The 14,392-nt window shown below is 45.8% G+C and overlaps 1 protein-coding gene across 2 annotated transcripts in view; it reads right to left on the reverse strand.

Moving 5' to 3' along the window:
- Positions 1-4,168, reverse strand: part of MFN1 (mitofusin 1) — a 43,882-nt gene extending 39,714 nt beyond the window's left edge. Inside the window, exons 1-2 of one of the 2 annotated variants that reach the window (XM_041002611.1) lie at positions 4,087-4,168; positions 3,039-3,154 (exon numbers count right to left, since the gene is read on the reverse strand). In XM_041002611.1, the coding sequence (XP_040858545.1) occupies positions 3,039-3,150 (112 nt within the window). In that variant the 5' untranslated portion in view covers positions 3,151-3,154; positions 4,087-4,168. Of the gene's footprint in view, positions 1-3,038; positions 3,158-4,086 lie in introns of both variants that reach the window. The other variant, XM_041002612.1, reaches the window with a different exon arrangement.
- Between the last annotated feature and the right edge of the window lie 10,224 nt (positions 4,169-14,392).

Below are 14,392 nucleotides of genomic sequence, written 5' to 3' on the forward strand. Positions count from 1 at the left end.
AGCTGCAGACTCAGTCTAGGTCTCCCGTGTGCCCACCCGGGCCCAGCTACTTGAGTCTGCAGCTCCTGGCTTCAACCTGGCCCAGCTTAGGATGCCGCAGGCACTTGCAGAAGGCACCCATGAGGAGGACTTTCAAATAAATCATGCAAATAAACAGTGATAAGACAATGAATATCAGATTACCTCCTGCTCCTGAAATAAAGACAAAATGAAGATTTTTCTTCGTAAGTTCAGTCTCCATTTTCCAAACATCTTCTACATAGTTGAGAGGGTTACATGCCAATGTGAGTCTGATAAGGGTGGGGATCCACCTTCTTTTTTGTTTTTGACTAGGGTGGATGGCTACCTCTAAACCTAACAGAAACACAATAGGTGGGCCCAATGCCATAGCCTAGTGGCTAAAGTCAATGCCTTACATGCACTGGGATTACATATGGGCACCAGTTTGTATCCCAGCTGCTCCACTTACCATCCAGCTCCCTGTTTGTGCCCTGGGAAAGCAGTCGAGGACAGCCCAAAGCCTTGGTACCCTGCATCCATGTGCAGAACCGGTGCACATATGGGATCCCGGTGCATTGAAGGCGAGGACTTTAGCCGCTAGGCTACCACACCGGGCCCTATTCAGTACTATTATTTCAAAGGCAGAGTTACAAAGAGAGGGAATGACAGAGGTATCTTCCAGCCGCTGGTTCACTCCCCAAAGGAACACAGCATTCACCCCTGGGCCACACCTAAGCCGAAAGCCAGGAGCTGCTTCCTGGTCTCCCACGAGGGTGCAGAGGTGCATGTTCTTGAGCCATCTCCCACTGCTCTTCCAGGCACATGAGCAGGGACGTGGATCAGAGGTGGAGGGTTCAGGACCCGAACCAGAGCCCAAATGGGACACTGGCATCAACGGCAAGCAACTTGACGTGCTCCACCAACAATGCCGATTCCTTAACTTCATTTTCATTTCCCATCGAGTTTTTTTATCGAGTTTTCCCATCGAGTTTTTGCTAATGTCTTGTGCTAACCCAAATTCTTGCCAAAGCATAAACCTTCAATGACAAAACTTGGAAGTGTAAAGTTCAGTTGCTAGGATTACAATAAAGCAGAATTCCTGGTTAAAAGGAGTTAAAATGTAGCAAGAGTTAGGAACAAGGGAACAAAAGCTTGATTCTGAAATTGACATTGTGACAAAGTGGGTGAAGGACCAGTTCAAATTCCAACCTTTTCACTTCTGATCTAGCTTTCTGCTAATGAGCCTGAGAAAGCAAAGATGGCCCACATACCAGGGTCGCTAGCACTCACAAGGCAGAACAAATGTATTCCCAGACTCCTGCCTTCTATCTGGCCTACCCCTCAGTACTTTCGGGGAATCAGTGGATGGAAGATCTCTCACTTTTTCAATTAAATAAGTCTTAAAAATAAAGAAAAAACAGGTTGATTGTACCAACCTACCAAATGTCTCCCACTGTCAGCTGTGAATCCCTCCCTTTTCTTTCTTTCTTTCCTTTTTTTTTTTTTGGCTTTATTTATTTTTATTGCAAAGTTAGATGTATAGAAAAAGAGAGAGAGGAAGATCTTTCGTCTGATGATTCACTCCCCAAGTGAGCACAACAGCTGGAGCTGAACCAATCTGAAGCCAGGAGCCTGGAGCCTGCTCAGGTCTCCCACGCGGGTGCAAGGTCCCAAGGCTTTGGGCCATCCTAGACTACTTTCCCAGGCTACAAGCAGGGAGCTGAATGGGAAGTGGAGCTGCCAGGACTAGAACCAGCGCCCATATGGGATCCCGGTGTGTTCAAGGTGAGGACTTTAGCCACTAGGCTACCACACGTAGCCCCAAATCCCTCCCTTTTTCATTGCAAATTTGTCAATCACATAATTTTAAAATCCAAAAGAAATTTGATACCTCTACAGTCTAGCACTGTGGGGCAGCAGGTTAAAACTGCCTGTGATCCAAGCATCCCATACTTAGGTACCAGTGGAGTCCAGGCTACTCTGCTTTCAGTACAGCTCCATAGATTATGATGGGGCAGGCAGCAGAAGACAGCCCCAAGTGTCTGACTCTTACTAGGAGCAGGGGAAACACAGATGTAATTCCTGGCCTTTGGCCTCAGCCTAGCCCAGAGCTGGCCGTTGTAGCCATCTGGAGAGTGAAGCAGCAGACAGAAAACCTGTCCACCTCCCCTCTCTCACTCTGTCTTCTGAACAAACCTTTAAATAACAACCACAAACAACTTGCAAAGTGCTGCAAAGGAAGATATGCATCTCATCGCTGCTGCTGGTTCCGCAGCTGCACTCAGCTGATGAAAACTCCTTCCTGCCTTTTCCATCTCTCAGCCACACCTGAGAGAAACAGGCCTTAGGTGACACTGAGCCACAGAGCTGGCTAACTGTAGGCTGCCTGATTTGCTATTTGAGCATTTCCTAGTTGTATAATCTTGAGCAACTTGCTTAACTTTTCCATCACCTTTCTTCACCTTTCAAATGTGCATGATTACAAAATGCCATTGGTGACAGGAGCAGCAAATGAATTATTAATACAGATGTAATTGACAACATCAGTCGTTCTTAACAACATCTGAACTTCCTCTTTCACAGGACTGACATTGGCTTTACTCATTCTGGTATCCCTCACATACTATACAGCACAGTCCCCTGTATGGGTATGCGTTCAATAACTAGATTGAAGAAAAAAGTAACTGTATATATTTTCAATGATCATCATGTCAAGAACTTAAAAGGGGAGTCTGGCACGATAGCCTAGCAGCTAAACACACCAATTCTAATCCCTGTCAGCTCCACTTCTCATCCAGCTCCCTGCTTGTGGCCTGGGAACGCAGTCAAGGACGGCCCAAAGCCTTGAGTCCCCGCACCTGCACGGGAAGACCTGAACAGGCTCCAGGCTCCTGGCTTCAGATTGGTTCAGCTCCAGCTGTTGCGCTCACTTGGGGAGTGAATCATCAGATGGAAGATCTTCCTCTCTGTCTCTGCTCCTCTCCGTATGTGACTTTGTAATCAAAATAAATTAAAAAAAAAACTTAAAACAAACTAACCTTCAACAAAACGTGAGCCTTCGTTCACGAACTCCAGTAACTGGTCAAAGATGGTGGTGATGGCCTTCTTCGCCAACACAAAGTGCTTCAGCGGGGACGCAGTTTCTGCCATCACGCTGCTAGCACACAAATACAAAGGGAACCCGGCATCAGTTAGAACGACTGAGAACAGCATGTCAATTAGTAACAGCTTGTAAGTTCTTCATGTAACTCCCCAGTGGAACAAACTCCCCAAACATTTCTAGGTAGTTGTTTGGGAGGGGGGAGGGGAGAGACAGATATATTCCAGTTGGACAGTTAAGGACTACTTCTCAAAGCTATTTCACTAAAATAAATGAAAGTGACTAGCCAACATTTCTACTTTATTTCAATTTCTACTTTTCCCTCTGGGGAATACGAAACTAATAATGGCTGAGTTGTGACTGCATGTGACTTAGCACGTCAAGCGACTGAGTAGCAGCCAAGTACACAAGCGTAATTAAGTTTCTCAACCTGGAGCTGTATGTGGGAGGGAGCAGGTATGCAAAGAGAAGAATCAGAATCCAGGATCACAACATAAAACCAAACGCTGGGGAACACGCTTTCATCACAATACAGGACGCAACACATTAACGCTCCCAACCTGACTGCCGGAAACTTGGAGGAATGCCAAACTTTTTTTTTACTTGCCCTGACGTTTTCCCACGAAAATTACACCCAGGGCAAACCACTACAGCCGCGCCGAGCACAGGTGCGCGCGGAGCGGGGCGGCCCCGGGAGCCGGCGGGCCGCAGCCACCTACCTCGGGCGGAGCCCCGCCACGCCGCAGCCCCGGCCGCGGGGGCCTCGTCCGCCCGGCTCGGAACCCGACCCCGCCGCCCCGCCGCCCTCGCGCGGCTCCGCGGGCCCCGGCCGGCCGGCCGCCCCGCTCGCCATCCGCCCGCCCGCCCGCTCCCTGCCCGCAGCCGGCGGCGGCCGCAGCGCCTCGTCACGGCTGCCCGCCCCCTGCCCGCCCCAAGGTCACCCCGAGAGTCGGGAGCGCGCCGGCGGCAAGGGGGCTGACACGCACCCTGTCCCGCCTCGCGCCTGTCACTCGGCAGCCACCGCTTGGCCCCGGCCCGCAGATTGCCTCATCGTCCTCGCTCGGGATAAACCCGAACCGGAGGCAGGAGGCGTGGCGGGAGCGCCCACTTCCGGCCCGTGGTCCTCTAGTGTTCTGTTTGCTTTCGTCACCGGAAACGCGTCGAAGCCAGACGCCATTTTTCTTAAGGGAAGAAGGCTAAATTGGCCGTGGGCAGAAATTACACATGGCGGACTGGATTCTGGTTCCACGGGACAAGTTCCTCTCCTCCTCCCCTCTTAAAAATTTTCAAAGCTCTGTTCCGGCCTAGGCTGTGGCTGCCTTACAAGGGAGAAGCTGTGGAGTTAAGGGGCTGTGAGGCAAAAAGGCCACGTTTGTCACAAAAGAGGCAATCGAGGAAAAGCATTTGACCTAATCCATGGTTTTTGCGTGATTGCGTCTCTGGAGTACAGACAAGGGGAATACAAACAGACAGAGATGAATGACCTTAGAGGTGAGACCTAACGCTTGGTGCTTAAGAATTATCTGGAGAGGATCCGGTGCTGTGGCCTAGTGGCTAAGTGGGATCCCATATGGGTACCAGCTCTTATCCTGGCTGCTCCTCTTCCCATCCAGCTCCCTGCTTGCAGCCTGGGAGAGGAATTCGAGGATGGCCCAAAGCCTTGGGACCCTGCGCCTACCTGGGAGACCCGGAAGAAGCTCCTGGCTTCGAATCAGCTCAGCTGTGGCCATTGTGGCCACTTGGGGAGTGAGCCAGTAGATGCAAAATCTCCTCTCTGTATATCTGCCTTTCCAATAAAAATCAATCCTTAAAAAAAATTGTTTGCAGAACTTGTTAAACTGCAAATCTCTGTTGCTCACAACCCTATCAAAGTGTTGTTGCTATTCCAGGCTCAAGGGATCATTCTAGCGTGTCTAATCTAATTTTTTAAAGTCCCTTCCCACTTTTTAAAAACATTTGCTTATTGAAGGCAGAGTTATAAAGAAAAAGAGAATGCAGAGAGAGTAATGTTTTATCCACTGGTTCACTCACCAGATGACGGCAGAGGCCGAGTCTGGCCAAATGCAAGAAGCCCAGGACACCAGGTCTCCCACAGGGGCCATGGGGCCCAAGGGCTTTCCCAGGCGTATTGTCAAGTAGCTGGGTCTGGATCCGAAGTGGAGCATCTGGGACTTAAACTGCCACTCAGATACAATAAAGGCAGTGGCTCACCGAGGCTGCCACAGTCTTGCTCCATTCTGGGGATTATTCCTCAGAGTTGCCCAGTGTTGTGTTCTCCCAGGTGAAACCATGCCATCTGTTTGTCTCAGAAACTCAATGTATAAACCGATATACTGATACTACCTAGCATATTTGAGAAAATGGCATGGGGAAAGGCTGGCATTGTGGTGTGGCATGTAAGTCCAGCTCCTGTGATGCTGGCATGCCGTATGATGCTCTGTTTCTTTTAATTTTTTAATGATTTCTATTTTTTAAAGATTTATTTTATTTTTTTATTGGAAAGGCAGACAGACAGACAGACAGACAGACAGAAAGGTCTATCTGCTGGCTTAACTCTCCAAGCAGCCACAGTGGCCAGAACTGAGCTGATCAGAAGCCAGGAGCCAGGAGCCTCCTAAGGGCTTTCCATGTAAATGCAGGATCCCAAAACCTTGGGCCATCCTCCACTCCTTTCAAACCACAGTCAGGAAGCCGGATAGGAAGTGGAGTAGCCAGGATATGAACTGGCACCCATATAGGATACTGGCTGAAACAAGGTGAGATTTAGCCACTGGGCTATCCCACCAGGCCCAGTGATTTATTCTTATTGGAAAGGCAGATATACAGAAGAAGAGAAAGATCTCCCATCCACTGGTCCACTCCTCAAGTGGCTGCAATGGCCAGAGCTGAGCCAATCCAAAGCCAGGAAATTTATCAAGGTCTCCAACACCAGTGAAGAATCCTAAGGCTTTGGGCCATCCTGAACTGCTTTCCCAGGCCACAAGCAGGGAGCTGGATGGCAAGTGGAACAGCCAGGACATGGACCAGTGCCACTGTGGGATCCCAACACTTGCATGCAGTGAATTAGCTAGTGGTGCTGTGTGCTATACCTTTACACTCCACTTGTGACCCACTTCCCTGCTGATGCCCAGGTCCTTGGACCCTGTGCCCGTGAAAGAGACCTGAAAAAGTGTCCTGCTTCCTGGCTTCTGACTTCAACCTGGCCCAGCCCTGGCTGTTGTGACCATTTGAAGAATGAACCAGTGAATGAAAGACTTCTCTCTCCTTCCGTGCCTCTGCCTCTCCATCTCTGTAGCTCTACCTGTCAAATAAATGGATAGATTAAAAAAAAAAAAGAGTAAATATTGTTTTTCCCAGTGATTCATTCCCCAAGTGACCACAACAGTTGGAGCTGTGCTAATTCAAAGCCAGGAACTCTTCCGGGTCTCCTACACAGGTGTAGGGTCCCAAGGCTTTTCGGCTGTCCTCAACTGCTTCCCTAGGCCATGAGCAAGGAGCTGGATGGGAAGCGGGGCCACTGGGATTAGAACCGGCACCCATATGGGATCCCAGCACGTTCAAGGTGAGGACTTTAGCTGTTAGGCCACTGCACTGGGCCCTTGTTTGCTTGTTTGTTTGTTCGTTTGTTTGTTTGTTTTATTGGAAAGGCAGACTTACAGAGAGGAGAAATATCTCTGGTTCACTCCCCATGTAGTCACAATGGTCGGAGCTGAGCCAATTAGAAGCCAGGAGCCAGGAGCTTCTTCTGGAACTCACAGGGTCCCAAGGCTTTGGGCTATTCTGCACTGCTTTCCCAGGCCACAAACAGGGAGCTGGATGGGAAGTGGAGCAGCTGGGACATGAACCACTGCCCATATGGGATATGGGCACATGGCAAGGTAAGGATTTAGGCACTAAGTGATCAGTCTGGGCCCTGATATGGGCATTTAAACCCTGAAGTGCTGTGTTAATGGTTGATGAATTAAAGGTGGAGACTTTATCTACTTACGGAGACAAAGGAGGTGGGACCAGTACAAGGTGTTTAGGTCCTTGGAGGTTTGCCCTTGCAAGGGCAGATTGTTAACAGGCCTGGTCATTAAGCCCAGCTGGCCTCTTTGTTCTGCTTTCTGCATCATCGTAGGATTGTTCCTGCACACTTGCTCTGCCCTTGCCAGCCTGCGCCAGAAGGCCCACTGACACCACTGACTCCTGAATGGTGAACCCAGAAGGAACCTTTTCTTTCCCAAGAATCCCAGAAGCTTTTAGACTCTGAGTGCTAAGATCAGAGGAGTTGGTGGAAAGAGACAAAGTTTGCCAAGAAGATCTTCTCAAACTTCTTAGTCAAACACAAAGCTGAGCCACAAGACCGGAGAGTAACTAGATGTCATTTACTAAAACAAACAAACAGAACCTCGCTTTGAGGGCGGCTGTGCGCCAGGCTGACCTCTGTTTCTTATGTCATGTGAAAGAAGAGCACCCATGCCGACAAGTAGGCAAGGTGAGTATTATTAAAGCTAGAAATATGCCGCTGCATAGTCAGAAGAGGGGGCTCCAAAAGACGAAAACCCCCAAATATGGTCCAAGTGAGGTCTCAAGCACAGTTTTTGAGGAAAAAAAAAATATGTAACAGTATAACAGAAGGACTCATAGGTAGTCAAGGTCACCTCTTTATTGAAATGAGAAGGGCCTGGCAAGGTAGCCTAGCAGCTAAAGTCCTCGCCCTGAATGTGCCCTGGATCCCATATGGGCTCCGGTTCTAATCCCAGCAAATTATAACCCCGCTTCCCATCCAGCTCTCTGCCTATGGCCTGGGAAAGCAGTCGAGGACGACCCAAAGCCTTGGGTCCCTGCACCTGCGTGGGAGACCCGAAAGAGGCTCTGGACCCCTGGCTTCAGATCAGCTCAGCTCCACCTGTGGTGGTCATTTGGGGAGTGAATCATTGGATGGAAGATCTTCCTCAGTCTCTCCTCCTATGTTTGTATCTGACTTCACAATAAAATTCAATAAATTAAAAAAAGAAAGAAATGAGGAAAAGGTAAGTCTCTAAAAGTTTGCAAAATGCTTGCTTCTGTTCAGAAAATACTTTTCAACAGGACAAAAGTGCCTTCTGTCTTTAGCATGTCGTAAGAATGGAAAGAAGTTACCAGTCAGTCATGAACAAGAACAAGTTAGACAGGATGACAACTGTGGCCCTTTCATGGGCTTTGTCCCTGTCCTCTTGTGGTTAGCCATTGTCCTGCTCACCTGAGTTATAAAACACTTCTTCCACCTTTTGCTTGAGTCGCTCTTCAAAACCGCCCTCCTGATGCTGTGTAGGTTTCCATCTCTAATATCTTTTTTTAAAAAAATGATTTACTTATTTATTTTTAGTGGAAAGGCAGAGATACAAAGAGGAGGAACAGAGAGGAAGATCTTTCATCTGCTGATTCACTCCTCAAGTGGCTACCATGCCTGGAGCTGCACCAATCCAAAGCCAGGAGCCAGGATCTTCCTCTGGGTCTCATACGTGGGTGAAGGATCCCAAGACTTTGGGCCGTCCTCGGCTGCTTTCCCAGGTCACAGGCAGGGAGCTGGGTGGGAAGCAGGGCCACCAGGATAAGAACCTGTGGCCGTATGGGATCCTGGCACTTGCAAGGCGAGGACTCCAGCCACTTGGCTACCGCACTGGACGCTCCATCTTTAGTGTTTTTAACGAGTTTCACTTTGCACACTGAAATTGTCCATATTAAAGTTCTTTCGTGTGAGACAAGAACTGAGGTTTCTTTCAATCTTTCTTGTGAAAATTTCCACAATAACAGCAGTGAATGATCATTCGGGAAGGTGGGAACACAGACCACAAAGGGCAGCCCCCACAATAGAAAATAACAGTAGGCGGTTTTCTGAAACACTTCTGGGACGCGTCGATAACCTGATGTTTACCATGACCTTGGCTTCTTGGAAAGACCCAACAGGGGAATGAGAGCTTATCTCATTCCAAGTGGAGATCTTGGTTTTCTTTTATAGCTCAGGCTGTGAGCTGAATGAACCAAATTATTTCCTGTAAGTAGAATCAAAAGGCCCTGTTTACCTAAATCTGTTGTTTGCTATTAGGTGGCCCTGGTTTTAGGTGCTAACTGCTCCACTTCCCATCCAGCTTTGTATTAAGTGCCCAAGTTGCTGAGTTGCTGCTGCCCATGTGGGAGACCCGGATGTAGCTCCTAGCCTTGGCTGGCCCAGTGCTGCCTGCTGCAGCCACCTGGGGCCACGTACCAGGAGATGCAAGTGTTCCTTCTCTCGGTCACTTTGACTTTCAAAATAAATAAATAAAACTCCCCCCTCCCCAAAAAAGTTTCCTAAAATTTATTTGAAATCTTTAAATTCATCAGAAAACCCAACAGAACTCCAAAAGGACATAGAGAAGTTTACCAAATGAAAAATGGCAAATATGTATGTTAAGCTACTCAGCATTGTCTGTAATTACATAAGTTCATACAACAATAATATCCTGTATTATATCCTTCTGATTTTCTAGTTGCAGATAATGACGTAAAGAAACAGGGTCTGATGAAAGCATAAATGGCTGCCATCCTGTGCAATATTTTTAAAACATTTAATCTTTAAGTATATTAATATTAACACATACATGAGTGCTTATGGTGGCAGTATAAATCAATATTTAGAAACAACATTCCCCTTAACTGGCATTTAGAAAGGTGATACTTTCCTACATTACGTGGTATTTTTCTTTGATGCTGAAAACTATAGCCTTTTTATCCCAAGTGCTTGACTTAATCGTAGAAGTATTTTACAACTGTTTTTTACTTTCTTTATTTTTTGAAACTTATTTTTATTGCAAAGTCAGACAGGAGGAGAAACAGAGAGAAAGATCTTCTATCTGATGATTCACTTTCCAAGTGAGCGCAACGGCTAGAACTGAGCCAATCTGAAGCAGGGAGTATGGAGCCTCCTTCAGGTCTCCCATGTGGGTGCAGGGTCCCAAGCCTTTGGGCTGTCCTTGACTGCTTTCCCAGGCCACAAGCAGGGAGCTGGGGAGGTGGGGCTGCTGAGATTAGAACCAGTATCCATATGGGATCCTCATTCTGAAAATGAGGACTTCAGCTGCTAGGCTACCTTGCTGGGCCCTAAAAGTGTTTTTTGTTTTTAAATTTTTTTTTTTTGTTGTTGGAAAGGCAGATTTACAGAGAGATAAAGATCTATTGGCAGGTGCACTCCCCAACTGGCTGCAATGGTCGGAGCTGAGCCAATCTGAAGCCAGGGGTCCAGAGCCTCTTCTGGGTCCCCCACGCGGGTGCAGGGTCCCAAGGCTTTGAGCCGTCCTCGACTGCTTTCCCAGGCCACAGGCAGGGAGCTGGATGGGAAGTGGGGCAGCAAGGACATGAACCAGGTTTCTGGCGCTTGCAGAGGGGAGGATCAGCCATTGAGCCATCGTGCCAGGCCCAGAAATCTGTATTTTTATGTCTTTTTAAGAGTTTTCTCTGATTCCATGTATCACTATTTTTACTTCATAGTTCTTTAAATCAACTTGCTCTTTTTAAAAAGTGGTGTATTACTTAGCTTTTCACTGAAATCCCTGGGTGGAACAACTTAGGGGGGAAGGTGGTTTATTTCAGGTTGTAGTTTGGAGGTTCATACTCCGAGACGGGGCTGCTCCACTGCTTTAGCCGTCTGGTGAGGCCAGCTGGCAGAGGACCCATCACAAGGTGAGCAGGAGCTGCGTGCGTGTAATTTTCATCACATTTCTACTGAGATGAATTCACTCAGCTCACCTCTTTCCATGAGAAAACAATGAGAGACCATCCAGGTAAGACTGATTCATTTTCTTATTAAATAAACTTTCATAACTTGTGATAACAAAAATTCCTTTTTAAAACTTTTTAAGTAATCACTCCTCTTAGATAAAATTAACAGGTAATCCTCCTGTTTTGCAATGTGAGAAAACTGCTTCTTCTTGGAAAATCTCCTTTTACACTTTTATTTGGGATTCTAGTAGTTAGCAGTTTAACTCCAAGATTACTGAAGAGATTAAAATTCCTACGGAAACTTGGTGATCAGGTCTTCAATATAAAAAAGCTTCAATCAGAAAATTATTTTTTAGATTCCTTATATGAAGATTCCAAACACTGTGATAGGTTAAACCCTTACCATCTAAATTTACAACATTGAACATACAATTCACAAACACATGAAAATTACATGTGACAGTGTTCAGCTTTTGGAATTTATATTTTAAGCCATAGACAGGTACATCTTTTTCTCAGCGTTAAGTACTGTCTTTAAAGTTTAATTTATGCAAAGTTGAAGTATATTAATTCATAAATTCAGTGCCATGAATACATTTTTTTTCATGACTCCTCCTAGCTGCTCTGCCTCCAGTGTAGCTCTCTCCCTAACATGAAAGCAGCAGGAAGTTGGCCCAAGTGCTGGGCCCCTACCACCCACACGATTCTAGTGCCAGCCTTGCCACTTAGGGCGTAATCCAGGAGATTGAAGATCTTCGCCTTTCTCTCTAACACTGCCTTTCAATTAAATAAATCTCACTTTTTTTCTTTTGATAAATCAATCTCTTTCCCAAGAGGATTTGGCTACTTCATTTCAAAGAGCTCTGTCTCTCCTTTTCACTCTGTAACTGTTTCAAAACAAATCCTTTTAAAAAGAATATTTAATTTGAAAGGCAGATTACAGAAACAGAATATGGAGAGAATCTTCCATCTGCTGGTTCACTGCCCAAATGGCTGCAAAGGCTGGAGCTGGGTCAGTCTGAGGGCAGGAGCCAGGACTTCGTTCAGGGTCTCTCCCATGGGTGCAGGTGCTCAAGCACTTGGGCCGTCTTCTCTTGCTTTCTTCAGCCCATCAGTGGGAAGCTGGGTTGGAAGTGGAGCAGCCAGGACGTATGGGATGCCCAGGTGGAGGCCAGCCCTCTAAAGATTTGTATCTTTATGGACAATAGGGGATGTTTTAGAATTTGAACTAATAATTCATTGCAAGGGGGAGATGAAAAAAGGCAAGAAAAACTACGAGGACCATCAGTAAAAGTCACTGTTAGCAAGACTTCTATTGTAGTGTTGTATCAACTCAGGTAACCTCAGAGTGGAACTGTGACTCGAATCCCAAAAGAATGCAGTGGAAACGTGTCTCTGAGGAGACACAGAAACCCAGAAGTATTTTAAAAGTTTTAGGAAGGTCTTTTTTTTTTTTTTTGAGGAAGGTCTGTTTTTTAACTGAAGCTCATTAAGCTAAAATTACACACAAACTACTTCCGTGAGTGATGGCCAACAGATTTATCTGAAGAGTCATTGCAAAAATTCTTATGAGACAGATTGTCAGCGTGATATGGCTATACACTGCAGATTCTTCAAGAAACACATAATTACATGGTTCTAAAATTTCTGACTTACATCTCATTAAGTAGTTTCAGTACAATATGGATTTGATTATGAACACCTGATGAAACATAAGGCAGTAAAATACAGATTTTTAAAAAATCATTTAACAAGTTTCCTAAAAATAAATGCCTGAAGTTGGGTGTACATAAGTAAATAGAAATAATAGAGTTATCAAGAAATCAAGTAAATGGCTAGGTGAGAGTCATGCAAAACATTCAAGAGGGCCCGGTGCCGTGGCCTAGCGGCCAAAGTCCTCACCTTGAATGGGAACGGGATCCTATATGGGCGCTGGTTCTAATCTAGGCGGCCCCGTTTCCCATCCAGCTCCCTGCTTGTGGCCTGGGAAAGCAGTCGAGGATGGATCAAAGCCTTGGGACCCTGCACCCGTGTGGCAGGCCTGGAAGAAACTCTGGGCTCCTGGCTTTGGATCGGCACAGCACTGGCCGTGGTGGTCACTTGGGGAGTGAATCTTCGGACAGGAGCTCTTTCACTCTGTCTCTCCTCTTCTATGTATATCTGACTTTGCAATAGAAATAAACCTTGAAAAAAGAACAAAGGTTAAAATCATGTTGTAACGGGAACATTGGGCTGTAATCCAAATGACCTGCATTCTACTACTGTGTCATGTAACTGGTTAAATGTCCTTGGCCTTAGGACAACCCAATTTTCTATTTTTACTTAAAATTTAAACTCAAGATTTTCAAGTTTTTATGAAACATTTGTGTATGATGGCCCTACCAGAAATGTTAAAATCAGATAGAGTGAGCGTCTAGGACAAGCATACACATAAGACAGAGATAGAAACGAGGAATTCGGAGAATCCCAGCTGCAACAGATGTCATACGCAACACCCATGGTTCCCCGAGGGGGAAACCACTGGTTGAAAATTGTTGTTTTCAACTATACAGAATAACTGGACAATATTTTTAGCAGCGATGTTTGTGACATTCAAGGGCAATGATATAAATAACTGTGTTCCTGATACTGCTATTTCAGAAGCTGTGACTGAACTGCAGTTGAACTGTTTACTCAAATTGATGTGCCAAAGCCCTATGCCTTAGCATGAGACCCTATTTGGACATAGGACCATTGCAGTTAAGATGAGGCCTTTAGGACGCACCTCAATCCAGCGACTTCTTCCCACAGCCCCCAGAAGACAGCAAATCTACCAGTATCTTGACTTGAACTTCTGGCCTCTAGAACTGTAAGATCATAAACAGATAATTGCTATGTAAACAACTCAGTTTGCACAAATGTTTGATAGCCACAGGAAACTAATATAGATGCTAACGTTAATTTAACATTATCAAAAATAATTTGTACATCATGGTAGTAACTCAATACTCAGATTTAACTGTGTATTAATATTCTGTGGAATTTCATGTTGGAAGTTTGGGTATGACTTTACAGCTTTACAACTGAAAATAGAATGGAAAAACACTGTGACTTTGAAATGGTCACATTTTTCTTGTCTAAATTCTTACCAGCTCCCCTCCAACCCTATCATAAATTATCCAACACATAGATATGGCCTTGAAGAAAAAAAAACAAAGATGAAGATTACCATGACAACCACCTTTTCTTAGGCAGAACGAGTCTGCTAGTGATGTGAGAAGAAGCGGAGCCCGCTGATTGCTTAGGAGAGGACTGCTGGCAGGAAGGGAGCATCAGTACCTGGATCGTATACTGTGTTACACTGTATTTCTACAGCGCAGTAATCCAACGATTTCATACACAAAAAACTGATCTCCTCATGAGTTTTTAAAAACAGTGAATAGCACCTATTGTTAAGGAAGGACAACTGTAGTTAAGTTTCTTTCATATCTGTTTTTCCCTAGTTCATTAAATCAGAGCACACGCAAGAAACTGGATGAGTATTATCAAGAGTGGTTAAAATCATCAACTACCACGCAATTGAAAATGCCATAC

Source organism: Ochotona curzoniae, unplaced genomic scaffold, assembly GCF_017591425.1.
Source record: "Ochotona curzoniae isolate NIBS_2020 unplaced genomic scaffold, NIBS_Ocur_1.0 scaffold_2587, whole genome shotgun sequence".
NCBI classification, from domain to species: Eukaryota; Metazoa; Chordata; class Mammalia; order Lagomorpha; family Ochotonidae; genus Ochotona; species Ochotona curzoniae.